Source organism: Glycine soja, chromosome 19 (assembly GCF_004193775.1).
Source record: "Glycine soja cultivar W05 chromosome 19, ASM419377v2, whole genome shotgun sequence".
In the NCBI taxonomy this organism is placed as follows: Eukaryota; Viridiplantae; Streptophyta; class Magnoliopsida; order Fabales; family Fabaceae; genus Glycine; species Glycine soja.
This window is the reverse complement of record NC_041020.1, coordinates 30,146,024-30,173,733: the sequence shown is the minus strand read 5'-3', so window position 1 is coordinate 30,173,733 and position 27,710 is coordinate 30,146,024. Positions and strand designations below refer to the sequence as shown.

The following is a 27,710-nucleotide window of genomic DNA, read 5'->3' as shown; positions in this document are numbered from 1 at the left end:
ATTATAAGCATCTTAAACTGATCATATCTACTAAATATATAAATTATACTTGTATAGAATTAAAGTCGTTGAGAGCTTCTACATGAAAATACTAGGGAGAAATTTGACAGTTTCTACTTAATGTATGTGAGAATTTTTTACTTACTTATATATATATATATATATATATATATATATATATATATATCGGACTGCTTAAACTTGCTAAGTAACCAGTCATATAAAATAATATGACATTAGTTTCACCAGACGGCTTTAAGGATTTAATTTGGAATGGCAAAGCGAAGACTCAAAATAGAATAGTGCAGGTTGATGCAAATATTAGGTGCATTAAAAATTGTATTTTAGAATTAAAAACTGGCTTTGTTATTGGCTTCTTTATAAGGCAATATAAATTGTATATGGTTATCCTTTGAAAGAAAATCATATAAATTCTTGCCTTGTAAAATTCAGTATCTTGCTGTTATATCATATAAATTCTTGCCTTTGAAAGTTGATTTTGCTCAAATTTTAGGAGAAATTATGCCATATTTTTTATTGCTCCATAGTTAAATTGATATTATGTTTTTCAGTACAATCTTTATTATTAGTCTTCTCAAGCTAAGTCATGATCGAACCTTGTGTTCAGGTCACGCCCTTAGTGTGGTTCATGACAATTGTACCCCATGTGTTTAAGAATAGCCAAACAAGAATTCCTATATTATTAACACGCTAACGCCTAATAGTGTGACTTATAAGCAGTACCAACAATGAAATTTATCAAGAGCACACATATGGAGAGACTGTTGACAACATACCTTCAGGCATTTATCTCACAAAAGTAATTTCTCTGGTTTTGCAAGCTATACAACTTCATTTAGGGATTCCACATAAGAGCACTTTGTACAGGCACTAATTTTTCTGATTTTGGGATGATGCAATCTTCCTCATTAGCTTCTATCCCAGCAAATTTCTTCTGAGTAATAATAATCACTGATAAAAATTAGTGCATGCATTTTCTACAAATTAGCTAAGGGGTATATATCATCCAAATTTACAAGAGAAGAAATTTTATACCAACTATATTATATTGTTTATTTTAATTGATTTTTTTCATTTTCTTTATGATTATATTAATACATGTGTTTATGTTATGTGATCAGAAGCAAAGATTCTGGAGCTTATGATTTGGGGGAATTGGATCAAGCCTTTTTTGGAGACACCACCGGTTCACGGAGTATCCAACTGTCCAAAACATACAATCAAAAAGCAGGGGAAAAAAGTGTCCAACTGTCCAAAACAAACATATAAGCTATACAGGACCATAGAAAGTGCAAAACATGGCTTTGTATTGTTTAACTTACGGTCCCTAGTCTTTGACCTTCTCCACGGCTCCTCTGGGAGCCTCTAGGCCCCGATCAAGTCATTCATAAAAAATCTCCACAATATAATCATTTGATTAACCCAATCTCTGTGTAATATCTAAATTCGATAGTACAACTACAGCTTAAGCTAAGGCAAATCAGATAATCAAGGTCAGACCAAAATCTTTCAATAAAATCCAATATACACACCAGAAAAACAAAACAAAAATAAAACAACCACTAAAATTAATCGATTATCACCAGGCAAACACTTAGCACCAAACCATACTATAGCAGAGGAAAATCAGTACAACATGCAATCCAAGAGAGTGTTCTGTTATTCTAGACAACAAAACACAATCAATCCAAAAAATTCAAGCATTCACTTAAAAATTAACGAGCAGCACTCACCATCGTAGGCCAAGCAGGGAATCCCTTAACCTTAGCGAGCACGAGATCGCCGAGCTTAAACTGCTGGCAGGCGGCGGCATCGCTGTTGCTTTTCTTTCTACCCTTTCTACGACTAGGCGGCATGGCACGAAACCAGTGTCAAGCAATAGCACCCAATTTGCTCTGAATTGAAGCGCGAGAGTGAACGAGAAACCAAATTCGAAGAGTGATCGAAGGAGTTGGAACGGTTGCGAATAGGCAGAGAGCATTAGAAGGCATTGGGAATGGGGAAAACCCTAATTGGAGAGAGTGAAAGAAAACATGACATAAGAGAAGAAGTGTTTGGTTAGGTGAGGCGAAAGAAGAAGAAGAAGTTGATGCTGGTGATAGTGGTGGTGTGGTGGCTTAGGGTGCGGTGAGTATATGCATTCACACTCCGTGAAGTGCACTAGCGTGTATTAATAAGCTCCAGAAAACAGGTTTCATAAGACGCGCTTTCCACGGGCAAACAGGTTTCAGCGAGACACTGGTTCACGACAACTACAGTTCTTCAATATGGTAGACTGGGTCACGGCGCACGTGAGCTCACTATGAGGGAGACAATACTTACGGCTACCTAGAGTGTTGAGGGAGCGAGAGCAAGGTTTAAGCTACAGGGAGAGAGAGCGAGAGCGAGAGCGAGGGAGACACTACTTAGGAAGAAAGAGCGAGAGCGAAGGAGACACTACTTAGGGAGAGAGAGCGAGAGCGAGGGAGACACTACTCAGGGAGAGAGAGCGAGGTTTGAAGGAGAAAGGGGTTTAAACTATAGTAGTGCTTCAGGGAGAGAGGGGTTTAACGTCCTAGGGCACAAGAGGTACATTGAAGGAGAGGGTGCTTGCTTCTGCTGGTTCGAAAGTAGTTCGCGTACGGGACAGGGCCGGTATACAAAGACGGGCTTACGCGATAACCATTTTTATCTTATTTCTGCTAATTACAACATTGCCACCAGGTTACATTCTAAGACGGTTCTTTGTAACCACCTTAGAATGTGTGACGTAAAAAACAATATTTCTCCCCCAAATTACAAAATTGCCACCGCTTCCTATTCTAAGACGGCCCTTTAGAACTGTCTTAGAAATAGCGTTGTAAAAACGCGCTTTTGTAGTAGTGAAAACATCATGGTGGGTATAAATGTAAACCTCATGTCAATAAGTTCAATCGTTATAAATTTTCTGACTTCATGGGCAAATGCATACTCCCTCTCGTTTGAAACTGCTGTTATGGCGCCAACAACATCTAAAGAAAACCATTTAAAGTAAAGAAATCAAAACTCAAAGAAATAACCAATGAAAAGTCTTTAACCAGAAAAAAACATAAGAAATATAAAAGTAATAATCCAAACCAAACCTATAAGATAATTAGTGTGTTGTCTACTACGAACAATATCAACACAGTTCTTGAAAAGCAGTCCAACATTAGGCACAAAGTCATCATAAGCACTGATATAGGATGAGAACACGTTGAGAAAGTGTTTAGGGATTGTTCCTTGAATCCTTTGTCCCTAGGAAAAAAGAAAAAAAGAAAAATGATATATGACCACTTAATATCAAAACTATAGATCGAAAATAATCTGTTTAATATATGAAATATTCATGTTAAAAAGTGCAAATACCTAGAATATTAAACGTCACGAAGAATATAACAGACATTAATTTTACAAAGAAACATATCTAAAAATAAATATGTTTAGTTTATAAGAATGAATAACCTGGTAGTCAAGAAGAATCATCTTTATAGAAAGCAACTAATTAGCATTGTCTGGATCCAAAACATCCCATTTTCTAAGAACCTTCACCTTGACGATTAAACCTTCGAAATCGGGAACAACTTCACTAACCAACTTGAATCCTTCCATGAAGGTAGAAAAGCCTTAGAATGGGCCAAAACAAAAGGAATATAGTGAAGATGATGCAGATGCTGATGAAAGTATGACATTGGAGGGTGAAGATGGGGAATATAGTGAAGATGTTGATGACTGTGGTTTTTAAGAAGAGTATACAGAATATGAAAATGATGACGAGGTGGAATATGAAAACATGGGTGTTGATAATTTTTAGATTTTAATTAAGAGGATTCGATTATTATAAATAGCATGGTTGATATTACGATGTTTCAAATGCAATCAATGAAGATGTTGTGAGATTGAGTTTTCTGATTTGGAGATGGCATATCAATTATATTGTTGGTACGGTAGAATTGTTGGGTTTTCTGTCCGAAAGGATCACATATTCTGAAACATTGGTGGGGAAGTTGTGGAGCAGACATATGTTTGCTCACGAGTTGGTTTTAGAACTGAATGAGGGCCAAGGTTGGAGAAGCGAAAACGACTATCGAAGAATGTATCACGGTGTGGTTGTGAGGCGATGTGTCGTGTGCATGTGGATGTCCAGACTTCGAGATGGTATATGTCACTATGGCATTTTGATCATAATCATTCTTTTTTGGAAACACTACAGTCATTGTTGTTAACCCTACATAGAAAAATTGGACAGTGTGATATGATGCAGATTTGTAATTTTACAAAGGTTGGTATTTAATCATGTTAGATTTATGCTTCTTTTGTGAACCTTGTTGGTGGTTATCATAAGGTAGGGTTTATAAGGAAGGATATTCATAATCAACAAGCTAGGATGAGGAAATGGAAAACAACACATGTGGGTGGTGCATTAAAGTACCTAAGTCTATTATGTCAAAAGGATCCAATTATGGTTGTAACTTACTTTGATGAAAGGGAACGACTGCAATATTTGTTTTGGTGTGATGCTGAAAGTCAGATGAACTACAAGGTGTTTGGTGATGTCCTCGCATTTGATGTGACCTACAAAAAAAATAAGTACTTATGTCCATTCGTAATTTTTTTGGGTGTTAACCACTATAACCATACCATAGTGTTTGTTGTTGTTGTTGTTACGAATGAGATGGAGGAGATATATGTGTGGCTGTTGGAGCAGTTCCTTCAAGCTATGAATGGTAAAGCTCCTTCGCCAGTAATTAATAATGGAGATGTTGCAATGAAGAATGCCATCAAGATAGTGTTCCCGAATGTTGATCACAGGTTATGTGCATGGCATCTGATGCGCAATGCAGCCAACCACGTAAGGGACAAAGGTGTCTTAAAATATTTAAAGAGTTTTATGCTCAGTGATATTGAAGTCGTTGAATTTGAAGAAAGGTGGACAGACATGGTGGGCAAATATGAATTACAAGATGGAGTAAACTTTGTTCACTACTAGAAAATCACTTTTCTACGATGCATGTTTTACAACGGTTGTATAAAAATCGATGTTGTAAGTAAAACGGTGGCATTTTTATAAATATTTGAAAATGCATTATGACATCGATTCTTGTAGAGCCGATGTAGAATGCGAAAGGAAATGCGAACCATGCTCTAGCCATATTTTAATCACTTCCTTAACAAATTAATACCCTAAAGTTCTAATGCGAACCAGCCAGCGCCATTTCTCTGTTCACCAGAGGGAGGTAGCTCAATCCCTCTCCCTCTCCCTCCCCCTCCCCATTCGTAACAGAATCACCCCTCTGTAACCACCTTCCTCTCTCTCTCTCTCTCTCTCTCTTAATCCAAGCTTTTCACTTATAATTATTTCTTTTTCTTCCTTTAGGGAGCATAAGCACAAAGTGGAGCAGAAGAAGCTGGAAGAGCTCCGCAAACAGATCCAGGAGGAGAGAGAGCGCATCGAGTTTCGTCTTCTTTAGGAGAAAGCTGGTCTCGTTTCGTAATTTGCCCTTTCCCATTCAATTTTATTTTTTTAGGGTTTTCAATTTGTATGCTTATTCCTATTTGGAATTAGGCATTGGGAGATGTTACAGTAAATTGCTTTTCTTTTTTACATCGTGAACGAGAATGAGAGAGGAATGGCGTGACGGAGTTGGCGTCACGGAGAAGGAAAAAGAAGAAGTGGTGTTGACGAAGAAGAAGAGTAAGAGAAATGAGAGGGTTAGTGCCACAAAGAAGGAATATGAAGAAGCAACATTTAAGAAGAAGAATAAGAGAACGAAGAGGGAGCAGTGGTGCTCCGCTGTGCATGGTTGTGAAGCATCATCGATAACGACTACTTTTCCCTTTTTTTCCCTTTTCTTTTCTTCCTTTGTTGTTGTTGTTGTTATTTATTGTGCATATTCTAATTTGTGTTTAATTTTAAATGTTAATGTGGTGCTTTTGGGTTTCATTTGCTATTTTGGGTAGACAATACTTCTGATGTGTTCACAGGTACTCATGGTAGAGCAATTAATCCATAACATTAGACCAGTACATGGGAGAGCAAATAACACACTACAAAGTAATTAATCGCAGAGCCTTGGAATGCTTTATTGCAACATGATCAAAGAAATCATAATTTTTTTGGTTTGTTTGGTCTTTTATGTTACATTATTTGAATTGGAAATTTGGTTTTGCTTAATTTGAAACCTAATTATTATGACAACTATTCCAAAATCTTTTATCCTTCATTTCATTTTCTTTGTAAAAACTTTAATTTAATCAACCTTTTTGTTCCTTTTGTTTTAAGACAGTCTTCATTAGATTGATTTGGGTTTTGGTTATCAGTTTCGACTTGGGTTTTGGTTATTAGTTTTGAATCTTGAGGCTGTTTTGGTGCATCATTAGCAATTTGGAGGCTTTCTATTGCTCTCACACGACCCAAAGGTAATAGTATTTGGTCTTTGAATTTATATTGGTATAGATTACACGACCCAATTGTTGTGCGCGATTAATATATGTATTATTGGTTGTTTTGGTGCATCATTAGCAATTTGGAGGCTTTTTATTGCTCTCACACGACCCAAAGGTAATAGTATTTGGTCTTTGAATTTATATTGGTATAGATTACACGATCCAATTGTTGTGCGCGATTAATATATGTATTATTGGTTGTTATTTCTCCATGTTTGATTTTGAATGTAACAATTGTTTTCCATAAATTATAATGTATGGTGTTGGATCTTCTATAATATATTCTAAGAATTTAAACAAAAAATACAAATTGAAATGTAATTGGAAGTGTAGAAGAATCAAAATTGTGCAAGCACATGGGGATAATAAGGTTGAAGAGGATAATTATCTTGATTCAGACAGTTCTGCACTTATAATTGAGACCTTTGACACTAGTACACAACAGGTCAAATGCATATAAATGCATCAATTTTTGTATATGCATATAAATAAATAAAAAATTGTATTAGATCTTTCTAATCAAATGGTTTCTGATATTTATAGCCATGCATCATTCTAATTTTTTGTAAAGGAATTCCAACTTCTCAATTTAATGTTGGTATGAGGTTCATTCATGTAAAAATAATTTATATTCAATTGATATAACTAACGACCATTGTTTTGAATTTAATGTGAAACATGTACAAGTTATTATCATGTCTTGGAGTTATAACTTCAAGGGTATCTTTAATGAATAAAATGTAGCAGTATAATTTTTATTGCGCAAGATATATAATAAATAATATATGCCAAATCCATTATTTAGTCTTTAATTATACCTTTTACTATATTCATTTTTAGCTTCATTTTACTAACGTCACCTGCTGCATTAGGGCCATTATATATGGCCATGTGATTGTGGGTCGTAATGTTGACCAAGTCTTTCATTTTCATGTACCCTAGTTTATTGTATTCATGTGATGACATTTCTGATTGTGTGGGAGTACGGGAATTAGGAAAGGAATTGAATGAACATGTGTTTGGATACACCTTCATTCAGACAGTAAAACCACGTCAAAATGATGCAAAAGCTACTACATTTACTTGCTTCTAAAGACATATAATCCTGTTTGCTTCCCTTTGGCTTATATCCTAACCGTGGGCATTGCATATTTAAATAGCTTTCAAACTCAGAATAAGATGGAAAGCAGAATTGATTTGCTAATCAAGGAAAATTTATTGAAGAGACACAAAAACAGTAGTACTTGAAGTAGGTGTGCACACTTGATCATTTTAAAGGCCTACTTGATTTTTAGTCCTCAAAATATTGGAGATTAATTAACTTGGCAAATGGGACATAAATATAATGTATCTGTAAAAATATACATATACTGATCTAAACATGCAAATCAATTTAAATGACATATTCAGATCAAACAGCAGAAATTAAAAATATTACGAGCGTACCTCCAGCCATTGCAAATTAAATGCAAAGCGGCGCACACACGAACCTGAAAGACAGTTTTGTTCTTCTAGACCCTTACTCACTCTGAATAGATGGTGTATTTTTTCTGAATAAAGAAGTGGGTTTGGTGATACAAAACTGAGAGCACCCCATCCTATTTATAGAGTCTGTCCATCACAGACCTCAACTTGTCATCAGAACGTGAGATAGGAAGTTATCAGTACGTGAGATAAAGGATGGGTACGTGATTTGTTACTGAAGGTGGTTGCAAATATATTTGCAAAGATATGGGTTGAATGTGGATGGAAAATGGACCGGATTCAGAAATAACTAAATTTTCCAAAATAATAAAATATAAAAGAACGTGTAACGTGAATGCAACGTGGGCTTCCAACATTCTCCCACTTGGTCCATTTAACTCAACATCAACCATAACAAGAAACATAATATATGAGTCATGGCGATAGGTCCTCTGATGATGAGTAGTATCTTCCATGTACCACAATATATCAAGTCTCTCAACACTAGCTCTCAACTTAATGGATAAACCATATGCTTATTCTATATCTAAACCGAATGATTTTTCTCGAAATAAATAAATATGTGCACAAAACCACATAAGAAAATATCTAACTGAATAAGAGTTTCATTGAAAATAACAAATGTACGTACAATGAAATTACATCATGGAACCAAGTCCCATTCGTACTACATGATCCTTAAAATTCTTTGGTGGCATGCCTTTAGTTAAAGGATCAGCAATCATCAACTCAGTGTTGACGTGTTCAATGACCACTTTCTTTTCTTTAACACGTTCTCTTATGGCTAAGTACTTGATGTCGATGTGCTTACTTCGACTTTGACTTTTGTTGTTTTTAGCCATAAAAACTGCGGCAAAGTTGTCACAATACAACTTTAATGGCCTAGAAATAGAGTCCACAACTCTAAGGCCAGATATGAAACTCTTCAACCATACACCATGCGAGGTAGCCTCAAAATAAGAAACGAACTCAGCCTCCATAGTGGAAGTAGCAGTCAAGGTTTGTTTGGCACTTCTCTAAGATACAACTCCACTGGCTAACCTAAAAATATATCCAGATGTTGATCTCCGTGAATCAACGCAACCAACAAAGTCTGAGTCGGAGTAGTCAATCACTTCCAGAAAATCAGTTTGTCTGTACATGAGCATGTAATCCTTTGTTCCTTGAAGATATCTCATCACTTTCTTTGCAGCTTTCCAGTGGTCAATACCTGGATTACTTTGATATCTTCCCAAGACTCCAACAGCGAATGCAATATCAGGTCTAGTACAAACCTGAGCATACATAAGGCTTCCAATTGCTGAAGCATATGGAATATTTTTCATGTGTTCCCGCTCAAAATCATTTTTGGGGCATTGAGTCAAAGCAAGTTTGTCACCCTTCACAAAGGAAGCTACACTTGGTGAACAATCTTTCATATTAAATCTCTCTAAAACTTTGTTGATATAGATTTCTTGAGACAAGCCTAAAATGTCTCGAGATCTTTCTCTATGGATCTTTATGCCTATGACATAAGATGCCTCTCCCATATCCTTTATATGAAAGTTCTTTGAGAGAAATTTTTTCACCTCATATAGCATAACCTTATCATTAGTCGCAAGTAGAATATCATCTACGTATAATACAAGGAAACAAGTCTTACTCCCACTGACCTTCTGGTATATACAGTGATCCATGACATTCTCTTCAAAGCTGAATGAAGAAATGACCTCATGAAATTTTAAATACCACTGGCGGGAGGCTTGTTTCAATCCATAGATGGACTTATTAAGCTTGCAGACTAAGTGCTCACCAACACTAGATAAAAATCCCTCAGGTTGTTTCATGTAAACCTCTTCTTCTAGATCACCATTCAGGAACGCCGTTTTCACATCCATTTGATGCAACTCAAGATCAAAATGAGCTACTAATGCCAAAATTACTCGAAGAGAGTCTTTCTTAGATACAGGGGAAAAGGTCTCTCTGTAATCGATTCCTTCTCTTTGAGTGAATCCTTTAGCAACAAGTCTTGCCTTATGTCTCTCAATGTTGCCTTCTGAGTCTTTCTTTGTTTTGAAGACCCATCTACATCCGATGGCTTCTACATCAACAGGCAACTCAACGAGATCCCAAACTTGGTTAGATGCCATAGAATCCATCTCATCCCTCATAGCATTATACCATAAATTTGATTCCTTAGAACTCATGGCTTGTGAAAACGTCTCAGGATCATTTTCGGCTCCAATGTTGTAGTCTGATTCTTGTAGGTACACTACATAATCACTAGGAATTGTTGTCTTTTTTATTCTAGTAGATCTTCTTAATGTTGTTTGGTCATCTTGCTGAGGAACTTGTTCAACTGGCTCTTCACCAGTTTGTTCAATATCATCATGTTGTTCCTCACAAACAACTTGATCTACATGATCACTTTCAACGGCTTGTGGAACTTCAATTACTGGTTGTCTAACACCCATTTTAACTTGAGGGGTGGGAATGACTACCAACCTATTACTTGTCCCAGAAGGTTCATCTTCATAGTGATCCCTTTCAGAAGAAATGTTCTGAGATTGATCACTCCCACTGATCAAGTCATTTTCAAGAAACTTTGCATTCCTTGATTCCACAATCCTAGTGTTGCGGGATGGACAATAGAACCTATACCCTTTAGACCCAGTAATACACAGTGAAACGCGTATATGTCGCAAACTTGGTTTCCAACCCTTGAATAACTCAAAAGGTGTCTTTGAGACAGCCTTGGTTGGAACTCGGTTTAATATATACGCAGCCATCTTAAGAGCATCAATCCACAAAAATTGAGAAAGCTTTACATTACTCCTCATGCTTCTCACCATGTCTAATAAGGTTTAATTTCTTCGTTCTACCACACCATTCTAATCCGGAGAACCAGGCATAGTGTATTGGGCAACAATCCCATGTTCTTGAAGAAATTTCGCAAATGAACCTGGTGCTTGTCCATCTTCTGTGTATCTACCATAGTACTCCCCACCTCTATCTGATCTCGCGATCTTAATTTGTTTTCCACATTGTTTCTCAACTTCAGCCTTAAAAACTTTAAAGGCATCTAAAGCTTCATTCTTAGAATGAAGTAAGTAGAGATACATATATCGTGAATAATCATCTATAAAGGTTATGAAGTATTTCGAACTATTTGCATCCATGTCTAGACAACATATGTCTGTATGTATGATTTCTAATAAATTAGAACTCCTCTTTGCACCCTTTTTAGACTTGTTAGTTTGCTTACCCTTAATGCAATCTACACAAGTCTCAAAATCAGCGAAATCCAAAGTACTAAGTACTCCTTCATTTACTAATCACTTGATTCTCTCAATAGAGATATGTCCTAATCTCCGGTGCCACAACATATAGGATTCTTCATTCACAATACATCGTTTTAACCCAACAGAAATGTGCATAGAAGTAGCGTCGTTTTTCAATTCAATCGAATAAAGACCATCAACCAATTGACCACAACCAATAATTTCATATTTATTTAGTAAATTAAAACCAAAGTCTGTAAAATTAAAATAAAATCCCAAAGGTGCAAGTTTAGAAACAGAAATTAAGTTTTTACAGAAACTAGGAACATAAAAAACTTTCTCCAAATGTAATTTAAAGTCACTACTTAAAACTAAGACGCACGTTCCAATGGCCTCTACATGCGAGCTCATCCTACTCCTTGAGTAGATGCACTGCTCACTTCCCACTGGCTTCCTTAGGCTTTCCATACCCTGCAAGGTATTAGAAAAATGGATTGTAGAACCAGATTCAATCCACCATGTATTATGATTCACATTAATCATATTAGATTCATAACAAACGAAAGTCAATGGTGTACCTTTCTTCTCAAACCAACTTTTAAATTTAGGGCAGTCCTTCTTCATGTGTCCTTTCTTTTTACAGAAGAAACACTTCGACTCCTTTTTAATTGTTGGTTGAGTCGGAATCCTTCCTTTATTGGTGCCTACAGACTTCTTCCTATCCTTTCCAGAAGTAGAAGTAGTCAAATTTACCTTCTCACCCTCTTCCATTATCAATCTCTCCTCTTCTTGAACACACATGGTCATCAATTCATTAATAGACCATTTATCCTTATGTGTGTTGTAGGAGATTTTGAAGGGTGTATATTGTTGAGGTAGGGTGCACAAAATGAAATGTACCAGGAAGGATTCAGACATGGTAACTTCCAGGGTTTTCAACTAAGCCACTATGTCCCTTAAGCGCATGATATGTTCATGCACACCCCTCGTTCCAGTAAGCTTAATGGAAGAGAATTGCATAATGAGTGTGCTAGCAAGCGACTTCTCAGAGGTCGTAAACTGTTCATCAATGGCTTTCAACAGATCTCTAACCTTATCATGCTGGTCAACTGAACCCCAGATACTAGCGAATATGTTGGTTTTTATGAACATAACGGAGAGACGATTAGATCTCTCCCACTTTTCATAAAGATCAACAGCATCAGGTTCGCTAGTTTCAGTAATAGCCAGTGGCTCATCCTTCCTTATAGCATAGTCAATATCCATCCAGCCCAAATGAAGGAGAACTTTTTCCTTCCAAACCTTATAATTATCACCTTTCAAAATGGGAAGGTCACAAGAAATGTTCATAGATTGTGAAACTGCAAACAAACACACATGCTCATTAAGAAAATCTGAGACTAAACAAATGTCAAGTTTTGCCAATGCAAATCATGTCTCAATATATGAATATAGTGACACAAAACTTGCCTGTGGGCTAAAGTCCTACTCAATTAGATTCATCATGCAACTTTATGATAAAACTATTAAATCATGTTCTTTTCCTTTATTCTTGTGGGTAAATTAAGAAATATAATTTAATATTTTTTCCTAATTAATCATACAAATACAACAAAATTCCTGTGGGTAGATTTCATCACATTACATATGATTAATCACAATTAATATTTCTAATGTGATTATAAATTTAGCATCTAATTTTACTCAATTAAAGATGTTGTGGTTATTCTCTAATTTAATAAAATTATATTAATCACTTAACATTCAAAAATAATTTTTTGCATAAACATACTTAATAATGCAAATATGCTTAATATTGAATCATAAAAATTACATGTATACCAATTCAAAATAACATTGCATGTATATTCATTCAACATGTAATAAAATTTAAAGGATTAAATCCAATGCATATCAGTATTTAACATAATATTGCATGTTCAGCATAACTTAGAGACACGCAATTTTAAACAGTTTGTGCATAAATGATTTATCCTTCAGAAGTTATAAATATACGTGAACTGCATCTAATAAGGAATTAAGTTATGCTAGCTTAGCGGTAATGGGAGTCATTTCATGCTTGCAGGGCAAGGGTTCAAGACAAGGGTTCAATGAGATTCGAACCCACAACAAAGAAGTAATATATATCACACCTACCACTGGACCAAGTCGTGCTTTGTTTAATATTGTTAGTTTACAATGTAGATTAGCAATTCCAAGACAGTAAACAAAACATTGTCTTCAACCTCCAGCAGGGGGTCATACAAAAAAAAAATTATTACCTCGATTTCGAAAAACCCACACCATTATATGCATTTTAGACACCCAAAAATACATTTTAAATCAGAAAAACTAGAAAACTTATATCATTCCTAATTTTGATGTTATTTTGAATTAAGGAGGTTTAAAACATAACACCCATATACTCAGAAAATAAACTCCGCATAATAGGAACGACCCAATAAGCAAGACATAGGTACAAATAGGCTCTGATATCAAATGTAAAAATATACATATACTGATCTAAACATGCAAATCAATTTAAATGGCATATTCATATCAAACAGCGGAAATTAAAAATATTACGAGCGTACCTCTAGCCATTGCAAATTGAGCGCGAAGCGGCGCACACACGAACCTGAAAGATAGTTTTGTTCTTCCAGACCCTTACTCACTCTGAATAGATGGTATATTTTTTTCTGAATAAAGAAGTGGGTTTGGTGATACAAAACTGAGAGCATCCCATCCTATTTATAGAGTTTGTCCATCACAGAGCTCAACTTGTCATTAGAACGTGAGATAGGAAGTTATCAGTACGTGAGATAAAGGATGGGTACGTACTGAAGGTGTGGTTTGCAAATATATTTACAAAGATATGAGTTAAATGTGGATGAAAAATGAACCAGATTCAGAAATAACTAAATTTTCCAAAATAATAAAATATAAAAGAACGTGTAACGTGAATGCAACGTGAGCTTCCAACAGCTAATGAATTTTGGATTATTTTATTAATCATGCATATAATTTATTTTTGTGATTTTAATATGTGAAGTTGCCTTTCTAATGTTCCTCCATCTTTTTTCTTCTAAACTAAACGCACAGCTTGTTACTTTTTCCCAGTTTCCGAATTGTGGACCAAGAAGAATGCTGTTGGAAAACAGGAAGTGGCCAAATTAGTGGATGACATGTTTAGGTAAGTTCAGAAACAACACTGTTGGTGATATTTTCTTTATCTAGTTTTGGTAAGCTTTGGATAAATGTAAAGGCTGAAAGTTTCTAGATCAGTTCATAGTTCACACACGATGTTAGACCTGACAAGGCAAAGTATTAGCCATTTTACTTTATTTAGTTTTGGTAAACTTTGGTGATATTTAATTTTTTGAAATTATAAAAAAAACTATTTTGGTTTTTAAACTTAACTATTAGCCATTTTACTTTATTTTATCAAATGATGAATGATGACGTTATATGTTCTAATCCCAATCAGACTTTTTGTACTAGTTAAGATGTACTATCATATATTTGCAAGCCAATCCCAATCAATCATAATCATTAAAGTTTTACAACGATTATCTTTAACTCTTTTTTCATAATCAAAAATTTCGAGTGCATTCAAACAGGGTTGTGATTGGCTATGATGAAGGAACAATTATGGTCAAACTTGGTCGAGAAGTACCTGTGGCTAGCATGAACAACAGTGGGAAAATTATTTGGTTTAAGCATAATGAAATTCAGACTGTCAATATAAAAAGTGTAGGAGCATATGTAGAGGTATGGGCTCTATTATTCATTTTTTTGGCTGTATAATTTGTGAGCAAGTGTTAAGTTCTCTTTATTTTTAGTGAGATGTGTAAGTACTGTGCTTCTTAGGTTGCCGACCGAGAAAGGTTACCTTTAGCTGTTAAGGAGTTGGGCACCTGTGATCTCTACCCCCAAGTGAGTTAATATACTTCTTAATATTTTGTTGCATTCTTTTTCATAGCTTATTTATTTTTAATTATTTTTTCTCTCATCATGCAAAACTTGACAAAGTTAGAAAGTGGCATATGTATATTATTTACCAAATCAGAGTATCAGACATTCTGGTACATTCATATTGACTTCATTATGCAACATTTTTCTGTTTTTTCTTGAACCATGCTCAAGTTTTTATTTTCTTCGCATTCAAAAACTTGTGATTATATATAAGCAATCCATGCTTACATACTTGATTTTATAATATTGATTTAGTTAAAAGTGAGTTTGAAGTGATTGTTGATTTCATTTATTGTGCAGAATTTAAAGCACAATCCAAATGGAAGGTTAGTTGTTGTATGTGGAGAGGGCGAATACATCATATACACTGCATTGGCATGGAGAAATAGGTCATTTGGTTCAGCACTGGATATTCAATAAAATTATTGTTATATTTGTGGGTTCTTATAATTCTATTTTTGACAAGGAGTGTGTATAAAACTATATATGCAAGCTATTAATTTTCCTTATAAAAATCATTTAGTAATGTCATACAGTACACTGTCTGAGGTTTAAATCAATAATTAAATTGTGTAGCATTGTGTAACACTTGACAATGTATTATATGTGTGTGTTTGAGTTATAGCCTTTAATTTCAAGATAACTATTTATAATATATGATACTGAGAGAGCAACGTAATTGATTATTACACTACTACAAAAACATTAATTTATGACGCACCTTCTACATCGGTGTTGAGAATCCGTCGTTGTTGCTTTATCGGTGGCATTTTTGTAATTACCATGTTCTTCAACAACGACGGTGGTAGAAAACACCGTTTTTGAAGGCTGCTTTCCCCTTTTTCCACCACGGTTTTCGAAGGCATCGTCTTAATCGTTGATCGTGATTAATTTAGTCACGTGAAACCAGCTAGCTAGCTATCTTGCTCAGTCACGGCTACTTTCCCCTTGCTCAATCACTACTTGGTCGGTGTCTCCATCGTAGCTAGCTATCTTCTACGCTGCGTGGCCCCCTCATCGAGCTTCTTCGGCCGCTGTTCACTTACCGTGGTCATTTTCGCAACTAGGTCAGTGTCTCATTTCCCCTATTTCATTCTTACATTACAAAACCTTAAAGTATTTAAATCTATAGGAAGCAAGTGGATGGGGAGAGTCAATGATTGTTGCAACAGCAACATCACCATGTTGAGTTCACTATTCATTAGCTTAGCAACATTTTCAATCAGCTAGCAACACTTGTTTCCCAACAACGAGAGATTGCCATCAGGTTTATATATATATATATATATATATATATAGTTATTGTTCATTATTTCTGTATTCCAATATGATATTCAAGGTATGTTACAATGTGATTAAACATTCTCTACGCAACATGCATAAAGATGAAGATTCTTTTCTCTCACTCACTTTCTTCGATTCTTGCCAAAAAAATTGTACCTGTAACTTGTTCTTTTTTTAAAAAAAAAAAATGTCTATGTGCAATTTAGGAGATATATGTATGTGTTCTTTTTTTAGTAGTGATCGCATGAAATTTGTATAAATTAAATGAAGTTTCTGGCATGACCCCCACCACCCTAAATAATCCAAGGTCAACAAGATCATATTACACTTTCTTTTTCATAGATCCAGAAGGTGGGACTCGTGTTATCTACAATAACTTGTTACGTTGATTCTTAACAAAGTTGTCTAAGACAACACCCCATATGCCATGTCTCTCATTTGGTCTCATGACTCCTATCTGATGTCCCACATTCAAAAATAATTTAAGTACCCAATTAATGGTTTCAAGCATATCCTTTCACCTATATATATTCATGGCTGAAAGCATTAAGGACCAACACAAATCATTCACATCATAAAGAGTTCAAAATTTAAAATTCTCAAGACTTCTCTTAAATCATTCACATCATAAAGAGTTCAAAATTTAAAATTCTCAACAACACAAGGATCGAGCTTCTCTATACTTTATGTTGATTAATTATTTTCAACCTTCACTCCTCTCTGTATGGGCCAAGTTAAATTCTGTTAAAAGATGAGAATTTCTTCTGATAAATTTCAAATTAGTAATAGAACACAAATGATTTCTAAGAAGGTATACGTAAATATAGCAGAAGTATTTTCCATTGGACCAAGGACAGATAAAATTATTTGGGAGAAACAAAATGTATTCTAATAATTATTATACATATCAAATTAAAAATTTGAGCTGCAAGGACCTAAACACACGATGCACCTTCCCTGCCAAAGCAGGTGCAAAATAAAATTGGACTTAATGTGAAGGTTTATTTTCTTCTTTGAATAGACATGGCTTACTCCTGTGACAAAAGTTTTCTGTTTTACGATTCAAAAATAGTATCACTCGTAATCACAAACCCTATATGGGAAGAAGTGAAGGAACCAATGTATTTTCCATAACTTTTGTCTATTAGATAAACTAAAACAATGGCCATACCATGCAAGAAGCATACGTTGAAACTGAGTGGATTGGAGTTCTTAATTTTTGTCCACCAAAATTTGCAATCTCTTTCTATTTTTGTTGTGAATTTTGGGGCAATACCATGGTAGTAATAACTCCATGGCAATACCATAGTAAGTTAAATTTGGTAATGATATTGTGTGTTATATGTTAAACCATATCGAGATTTGACAAAGGCAAAAAGTAATTAAACAATGTCCTGTGTTGCATTAATTCTCATTCAGGAAACAGGTTTCAAGTTCTGTACAAAATACAAAATTCTCACAATAAAAGAAAATGCCTTATGTACTAATTTCTGATTGTAATCTATCTGTGTCTCCATTAACACGATTTATAGGTTATTCAAGTGAGAGGTAACTGTTAGGAACTCATCCTCCCTGCACGGTATTGTGAGACCACCCATTGGATGGTCCTACCCGAATTCTTCCTCCACTTGATTCAACAAATCTTGAAAAGGAAGGTTGCTTCAAGTATCATATGGGGATAACAAACCGCCTCATTTTGTCTCCAACATAGACTGCAAGGTAGCCTTTTGGTCAAGCATTTGCCCAGGGGACAGAGCTTGCTTGTTGCAGCTGTGGTTGTTATTTTCTTTTTTTGCATTGTTATTCCTATTTTCTCCTTTTTTTTCTTTTTCTGGGCTTCAATGATACTTATATGCTTTAAAGGAGTTGATCTCCTAGAAGTTGACTTATTTCCTTTAATATACTACCAGTTTCTATTACATTCCCTCTTTGTTCCAAAAAATAGTTAAAATTACTGAGACATGTTAAGAGGCAGTCAAAACTTGGTTTTTTAATGCGTGTCACTCAATGTTGATATTTTTCTTGATTACATTCTTCAAGTTTTGAATAAATTTTTATCAGTTTCTAAATATATGTGATTTTTTTATTGAAATGACAGGTTCCACTTTGCAGCATTTTGCCTTGTGTTCAACTGGAGGCTATCTGGGGTATTGGAACAACTATAGGGGAGGTTCCTCCTGACTGTATCTCCATCTCCAGGACAGGTACATTTTATCACTGTAGTTCCCTTACTCTAACAAATTCACTATTAAGTTGATGTAAATATATAGTCTGATTTTAATCCTATACTCATGGGATATCATGCTATGTAGTATTTAGTATTTGCACCTAGCCTGTGGTTTTACCTGCATCATGAATAAGATGGTGTGAAGGTCTATAACTTGTGTTATTTGGTTACTCCTCTATAGGTGGAGAAAAAAGAAAAAAGTAGCACAGTTTCATCTTGTGCTGCTACTAATGGCCTTTTACTTTGATTATGGAAGTCATAATTAAAAAGAGGTTTCTTGAGTACAATCTGATTTTGGAAGCATACAATAGAAAGGGTATAAAGCTAAAAATTGTACAAGCAACAACCTTTCATCACCAAAACCTACACATGATATATATGATAGATCTTTTTGTACACCTCAAAGTGCCTGAAGAAGCAAGCGTCAAATAACTCACCGGTTTCGAATATTTCAGCTTCACATTTGGCCACTGTTTGCAAAATTGAAACAACACTATCTCACAAAAAATCTCTCTTTGATCCACCTTGCCTAAATTTGCAACCCGACATCTTTAGAGAATACACCAACCATTATACCTGCCATGGCCCTATCAATAAGCCCCTCATTCATCCTATACTCATTGAAAAGCTTGACACAGGTTTCAAACTAACCTGCTTTACTATAAGCACCAATGATGGTAGTATAACTCACCTTATCCAGTGCTACCCTTCTTGTCTTCATTTCTTTCCACAGCTTCTGAAGCTGCTTCAAATTCTTCTCAACCTGCTGCCAAACGAAGCATGCAACTTCAGAATCGTACTTTCCTCCTCAACAGAAAAGGTTCCTCTTTTGAGATCAGCTCTTAAATAGTTAATCCACCTTAGCCTGCAACTGTTCCCGCATCTCAACAATCCTTCAGAAGCAAAAATTGAAAATGCCAGTAAACTAGAGAGAAAGCCAATCAATGGCACAAAATTAGACCTTGTACGAGAAATTTTATTCACAGTCAACAAAAAGGTAGTAGTAATAGTACCCAGCTAAGCAAAATGTGTACATAATAATAATAATAATAATGGTATATATTAATTACTTTGGTAAGTACCTGTATTTTTCGGCAATGATCTCCACGAACCTTCTCCATTGGCCATAATGTACTTGGTCAAAATTTCTTCCTCCTCCGTTGTCCACCTTCCCTTTTTCAATCCCACTTTCTCACAACAACGAGCCCTTACCATATCTCTGAGGTGTGCAATTTTTACGCTATATATATCTATATATCCACCACTCTATGTATATGGTTACTACAATGCAGGCAAAGCAACAAATTAAACTAGTTAGCCAGTTTTTGAAAAACTGCTACCTCTTAATTTGAGTATATACAACTGTGATGGTGGTAGTAGGGTGTGTGTGTGCATGTTTGAGTTGATTTATTTATGTGAGCCTCGTTGTGCTTGGTGCTTGCTCGCATAGGAGCAAAGGCTTCAATTTGCATAGCAAGTTATTAAATAGAGAGAAAAAGAGAAAGGGGAAGTGGGGCTACGACGGAGATGTATCAGTGGTGGTAGAGCGTGTCACGTTGATTGTGTCTGAATGCTACAGTCGTGGCTTTCTCAGTGTCCAGGGACATGGGAGGGTTCCGTCCATCTCCCACATTGATTCATTAATTATTAATTATAGCCCCTCACACATCACTGTTATTTTTTTAAGGAACCATCGCTGCCATTTTTAAGTCTAGGATACAATTTATCATTCATGTGCTACAAAAGACATTTAATTAATGTGTCAAATATGGCAATTGCGTGAAAGTCATGAATTAATGTTGCCATTTTTTATTTTCAAAGGAGTAGGAAGCATGAAATAAAATTTGGGGATTTTATTTTTTAATTTTGATCAAATGTAAGCACTACTATGACAACAAGCTGATTCCCATGTGCTTGAAACTGTCCATCATTGCTCCCAGCTGATACTGAGATCGCAGAAGTTCATCCTGTATTTTTTATTCTGTCAATATCCTGTATCAAGCTGTTTGTGCTTGAGACAGTATTTTGTGATGAACTTCTATGCTTATGAAGTGGACTTGGGTCCATAGAATCCTGTCCTTAGGGAACATAATGGCAGGACAATTGTTTAACTTAATGGCAGGGTCAGTAGAATCGTCGAGGACTTGGACAGTTTGGATAGGAGGCTTATCCATTGATCCTTGTTTTTTTTTTTTTTTTTTTTTTTGTATTTCATGTGCTGTACGTCCTCTGTGTTGCTGTGGGTGGTTACAGCTTGTGATCACCCGAAGCATCTTTTTAATAAAATTGAATTTTAGGTTATAAAAAAATTAAAATGATTTTTAGGTCATAAAAAAAAAATATAAAACTTGTTTTTCATCACAAAGTTTTAACCAGCCATGGTTCCTATTCTTTTACTGGGCATGCAACTGTGTAGAAACTACAATTGTTATTTCTACTACTAAAGAAATGCTACTTGTTAAACTTAATAGTCTTTAGGTTGTATTGGAACATCAAGAGTACAGCAAGTAATGTATAAAGAAAATTTGAATTGGAGGACGAGAATAAGTTCAGACTTTGTTTTGTCTAAATCTGAACAAAATCCAAAGTATCAAAGTGTCAAGTCTGATTTTAGACGTGAGTCACAAAAGAAATGAGTTTACAGTAGAATAGAATGATTTTTTATTTCATCTAAAAAAACCATTTTGTGTTTTTTTTCACTTGCGAACAAGAAGGATGAGGCTTAACTGCTAAATATTACCTCAATTTTAGTTAAGTGATAACCACTAGCAAATGCCAAGTCCACTCTTATTTTCTTTTTTCTAAGTATTCTCTATAAAAAGTAAAAAAACCCTTATACACTGTTTAATCATTGTTCTAGATAGTAGTCTCTAGAATGCTAATTTAAGTTACTAAGAATGTCTTTGAATATATTACAATGTTTTCTTTGGTTGTAGGTAGTAGGTTGAGACTTCAAGTTATGAAGTAATTTCTTGTTTCACAAGCATCGGAGTTGACTGTACACTGTCGTCTTTGGTTTGCCACTGCTCTGATCCCACTTGTAGCTGTTGTTGTTGACCGTATTTCTCAGGTATGTATTTGTTTGACTCACACGAATGATAATTACATGATTATTTACCTATCAATTTTGTGTTATATAACCAATTATGTGCATTGTGAGTGAACCTTAGTTTTCCGTTTGAGATTCTATACAATAATTAATACGGAAAAGTTTGCATTAATCGTTGTATGGAATCTTGAATTATCCGTTTTGACAATTTGAGAAGACTCATTTTGTATAGTAGATTAATACGTATATGTTAATTGTTTTTTCTTAAATTTGTTAAAATTTCGGTATACTTCATTTCACTTTGTTCTCCGACTGCATATTTGAATGTGGTGGACGAAGACATGTCACCGCTTTCATCTCGTGTACTTGGGGACTTAGACGAAATACTGCCAAAATTTTAACAAATTTATAAAAGACAATTAACATGTAGTATTCAATCTACTATACAAAAAAGTCTTCTTGAATGGGATAGGGTCACACCTTTAATGAAAAAAGTGAGTTTACATGCATGTTACATGACTTGATAAAGTCTTACAGCAAAAGGAGAACATGGATCGAAGTTGGATGCAAGCATCATGCATCAGTGATGAGTATGAGAACGGCGTTGAACAATTCCTCCAATTTACTGAACTGAATGCACCATCTTTGCGTGGTAAATTTTTCTGTCCATGTGTCAAATGTGGGAATTAATGGGAGACACCAGTCAATAAATGAAATGAGATCACATCTTATATGTCATGGGATCATTCCAACTTACACAAAATGGATATGGCATGGGGAATTTTCAAACTAGCCATCAGTCTCTCACACTCAGTAAATCAATGTAGACATGGGATATCGTATAAAAGACATGATTCGCGATCTGGGGCAAGACAGATTCCAACAAGCACATGCACCTTTGTATGAGAAAATAGAAAATGATTTGAAGATGCCTTTCTATGTTGGGTGCATAGATTTCACAAGGTTGTCAGCGGTATTAGCTTTGGTCAACTTGAAGGCACGATTTGGATGGAGTGACAAAAGCTTCACTGAGTTGCTTGTTCTATTGAAAAAATTGTTTCCTAAAGATAACACGTTGCCGAAGAATCAATATGAGGCAAAGAAGATTTTATGTCCAGTGGGAATGGAGTACCAGAAAATCCATGCATGTCCAAATGATTGCATTTTGTATAGAAATGACTTTGCAGAATTGCGTAATTGCCCTACTTGTGGTGCATCACGCTACAAGGTCAATAATGACGGATGTAGTGATGATGCAACCGCAAACAAGAGTTGGCCAGCAAAGGTATGTTGGTATCTTCCAATAATACCAAGGTTTAAGCGATTTTTTGGTAATGGACACGATGCAAAAAACTTGGCGTGGCATGCAGACGGGAGAAAAAGTGATGGATTGCTTCGACATCCGACTGATAGTCCACAATGGAAGGAATTTGATTGTTTGTATCCTAATTTTGGGAATGACCCAAGAAATCTAAGGCTTGGCCTTGCTTCGGATGGAATGAATCCATTTGGTAACTTAAGCACCAGTCACAATTCATGGCCTGTTTTGCTCATGATTTACAACCTGCTTCCTTGGTTGTGCATGAAGAGAAAATACATAATGCTTTGCATGATGATAGCAAGTCCAAGACAGCCTGGGAATGATATTGGCGTGTATCTGACTCCATTGATCAAAAAGTTGACAACATTGTGGGAAGACGGGGTTGATGTGTGGGATGGTAATGTGCAGCAGATGTTTAGGTTGCGTGCAATGGTTTTCTGTACCATTAATGATTGTCCAGCATATGGAAATTTAAGTGATTATAGTGTGAAAGGTCATCACGCATGTCCTATATGTGAGAAAAATACTAGCTTCTTGCAACTAAAACATGGAAAGAAGACAGTGTACACAAGGCACCGAAGATTTCTGAAACAGTATCATCCATATCGACAATTGAAGAAAGCATTTAATGGATGTCAGGAAAATGAAAGTGCTCTGAAACCATTAGATGGCAAAGAAGTTTATGATCGCGTCAACGACATCGTAACTATCTTTGGAAAGACACAAAAAAATCTCCAACTGAGACAAACATATGGAAGAAAAGGTCCATATTCTTTGATCTTCCATACTGGTTTGATCTTCATGTCAGACATTGTATAGACGTCATGCACGTGGAGAAAAATGTTTGTGATGGTTTAATTGGCACCCTTCTTAACATTAAAGGCAAAACAAAGGATGGTTTGAAGTGTCGTCAGGACTTGGTTGAAATGGTTGTATGAAAGCAATTGCATCCAATCTCACAATGTTCGTGAACGTATCTACCCCCAACATGTCACACAATGTCAACAAACGAGAAGAGGAGTTTTTGTCATTGTTTGCGTATGCTAAAAGTCCCACAAGGATACTCTTCAAATATCAAGAGTTTTGTGTCCGTCAATGATTTGAAATTGGTTGGCTTGAAATGTCATGATTGTCATGTATTAATGCAACAACTATTGCCTGTAGCGATTCGGGGAATCTTGCCTGAGAAAGTCTGAGTTGCCATAACATGTCTCTGCTTTGTTTTTAATGCTATCTGTAGCAAAGTCATTGACCCAGCAAGATTAGATGAATTGGAGAACGAGGCTGCGATTGTCCTTTGTCAAATAGAGATGTATTTTCCACCATCATTTTTCGACATCATGGTTCATTTAATTGTTCATCTAGTGCGGGAGATCCGAATGTGTGGTCCTATTTTTTTACGGTGGATGTACCCAATTGCGCATTACATGAAAGTGTTAAAGGGGCATACGAAGAATCAACACCGACCAGAAGCTTCAATTGTCGAAAGGTATGTTGTTGAAGAGTGTATCGAGTTCTGCTCGCAGTACATTGAAGATGGTAAACCCTTGGGCCTTCCTGAAACTCGTCATGATTTGACATCGGTGGGTAAGGGTACACGAGGATTCAATGTTGTGACAATGACTCAGCAGGAGGTTTCACAAGCACATCTATATGTATTAAACAATACAACAAAGGTTATTCCATACATAAATGATCACAAAAAAAAACTCACTGAAATGAACCCAAAAAAGAACATGATGAGGGTTTTGCAAGATCATAATAGATATTTCATTAATTGGTTCAGAGAAACAATATTTGCTAATGACGGTGCTTCAAAAAGATTAAGATTGTTAGTTGTTGGGCCAAACTTGAATGTAGTGACTTGGAAAGGGTATGATATCAACAACTATTCCTTCTACACCAAGTGCCAAGATGACAAAAACTCAATGCAAAACAATGGTGTGATTGTTGATGCTGACTTCAATCACTTTTGTAGTGCATCAGACAACAGTTTGATTCGAGCATCCATGCCTTACTTTGGAGTTATTCAAGAAATTTGAGAGCTTGACTACAGTGAATTTAGAGTTATTGTGTTTAAGTGTAAGTAGGTCAATGACAATACCGATGTTCGTCAAGACGAATTCGGATTTACCTTAGTAGACCTAAATAAGGTGGCTTATATGGACGAACCTTTCATTATGGCCCAACAAGCAAGGCATGTGTTTTACGTCCAAGATCCTTGTAATTCAAGATAGTCAGTGGTTCTTCAAGGAAGACCAAGTAGTTTAAGTGAGTCACATGATGATTGCACACTTGACATTTGTGACACACCACCTTTTTCGACAAAAATGCCTTCTATCAATGAGTCACACTACGTTGATGATGTGCACGCAAATCATATTGATCATGATGAAGGACTATGGGAAAACAATGTGACTTAACTGAACCCTATGAAAATAATGTAAAAAGGTCATTCCTCTTACATTTTGAAATTTATGAATGTTCATATTTCCATTTACCTAAGTATATGCCTTCATTTTGTGATTGTTGTCAACATATTTGTTTTATTTTCATAGGGTCATGGGAACACCACCAACATCCCCTCCGCAGTCAAATGTGCAATCAAAGGCGATGTCTAGGAATACTAGATGATCGGCAAGGCTAAGAAGGTTGACTTTAAGAACGTTGGATAAGCCTAGACCAACTGTGAACGTTGATACTACAACTGGTCGAGGATCAGGCCCACATAAAGAGAAATTTCACAACTATCTAGGGGTGGTAGCTCTAGAAAAAATACCAATTGCACATAACAATTGGAAAGATGTACCAGACTGGCTAAAGGAGTTAGTATAGGATGACATTTTGATAAGTGTCAGCATGGTCAACTGGTATTTTATTTTTATGGTGTTTAATATATAAATGTTTCAAATTATGCATTTTTTTACTAAATTAATTGTTCTATAGGAGAAATTTGATATCCTAGAAGCCCTAAATGCAAAGAAAAAGGTGATGTCCAGTGTGGCCAGTAGATAGAGGTAGTTTAAATCATCCCTCACCAAAAAATTTGTCTATAGTAATTTTGAGGGGCAATAGAAAGAAGATCCTTCAGTCAATTATGGGCTAGATCCACAAACATGGGAGAATTTGCGATAACCCACAAGACCCCTAACTGGTAGGTTAGATGTTAATGTTTTTGAATTTTAATGACTATTTTTCATTATAATGGCAATTTAATTTGTTTCCTTCCACTTCTACATGGTACACGACAGGGAATCAGGAAGAAGATGCAGGAAATCCAAAAATACAATGACTATCCCCATATACTTTCACATGGCCGATATGATTTGCTTGAGAAGAAGCTGTTAGACGAGAAAACAATGAAAAGGCAACATGACGCAATGATGACTAAGAATCCACCACTAATTGATGACCCCCTATCTCCCATTCAAAGACATGTTAAGTGGAAGATGGCACACACTAAGCCATATAGGCAGATGACATCTAAGGCTGCAAAAGAAATATATGATAAAATTGTGAGTTGCTAGTTCTATTTTAATTACAATAATATATAGTATTTTGGCTTAATTGATTATTTGTGAACCATGTAGGACTCGTAGGAAGAAAAAATTTCACAGGCTTCGTTTGTCCCCCATGATCGTGACGACATACTTAACACGACCATAGGGTGATTAGATCATGGAGGTCGTGTTCATGCAGCGGGGTCTGGGGTCACAATTACTCAATACTATGGGAGGACATCACGTGCCTCCAATACCTCTTCCGTCTCCATCAGCCAAGAACAGATGGCTGAAATAATAGGAAGCATTAGGGAAGAAGTCAGGAATGAGATTGAAGAAGAAAAGAAGCGAAGTCTAGAGGCATGGAAAAAGGAGTTGAAAGACGCCATCATTATTGAGATGTCGCAAAAGGGATCGAAGGTCTCAACACCTAATCACACGGATATAAATGTGTTAGGTGCACGCGTGAGCACAAAGGAGAGCAATGTTGAAACTGGTGTCAATCGATCTGGGGAAGAACATGTTGCTCATGTGACACCGACTATGGGGTTGTATGTCCAATGTCAACATTCTACACAGTTGGTGGCGTTGGCAAAAATATTTGATGGAGCCTCTACCATACATTGTGTCTTGTATGCAGATGATGTCGTAAGGGTTAGTGTTGAAAAAGTTATTAACGGTGAAGCTGATGTCCCGTTTCTGACATCCGCAATTAAGTATCTCAGGCAGGCCCTTCACACATTCAATGCATGGCCAACACCTCTTGTCAAACTGGTATCAAATGAGGTAGTATCCTTTATGTTTTCCAAATTAATACCTTTTCACATGTAAATAAATTACTTTTTAACATGATTGTAATTAATTTATGTTTTCATCATATAGGATCTAGCCATTACTCCAAATGAAGTCCCTAAAGTTGCTCAAGGGGTGAATGATGTTGCTGTAGATAACTCCTTGTGTGAGTTGATTAAGAGCCTGGTTGACATTTATGACAAGCCTGTTCAGTTTGTGTGGGATGTTAGTAAATTTGGGATTCCTCATGTAGATTCATTCTTGTTCTTAGCATTTGCTTATGTCAATGAAATAACAACAGGTGACAAATGCTTGAACATAGCCATACTTCAGTTGTGGAACTTGTAAGTAA

General features: G+C 35.7%; 2 protein-coding genes across 2 annotated transcripts in view; one reads left to right on the top strand and one right to left on the bottom strand.

The window, feature by feature from the left end:
* Positions 1-20,057, bottom strand: part of LOC114398714 (transcription factor MYB30-like) — a 79,777-nt gene extending 59,720 nt beyond the window's left edge. Inside the window, exon 1 of the mRNA XM_028360880.1 lies at positions 19,848-20,057. Coding sequence (XP_028216681.1) covers positions 19,848-19,911 — 64 coding nt within the window. The 5' untranslated portion in view covers positions 19,912-20,057. The remainder of the gene's footprint in view (positions 1-19,847) is intronic.
* Positions 20,058-22,574: 2,517 nt separating this feature from the next.
* LOC114398713 lies at positions 22,575-25,108 on the top strand. Its single transcript, XM_028360879.1, has 2 exons — positions 22,575-23,869; positions 24,307-25,108. The coding sequence occupies exons 1-2, from the start codon at positions 22,575-22,577 to the stop codon at positions 25,106-25,108; spliced, it is 2,097 nt and encodes a 698-aa protein (XP_028216680.1).
* The last annotated feature ends 2,602 nt before the right edge of the window (positions 25,109-27,710 follow it).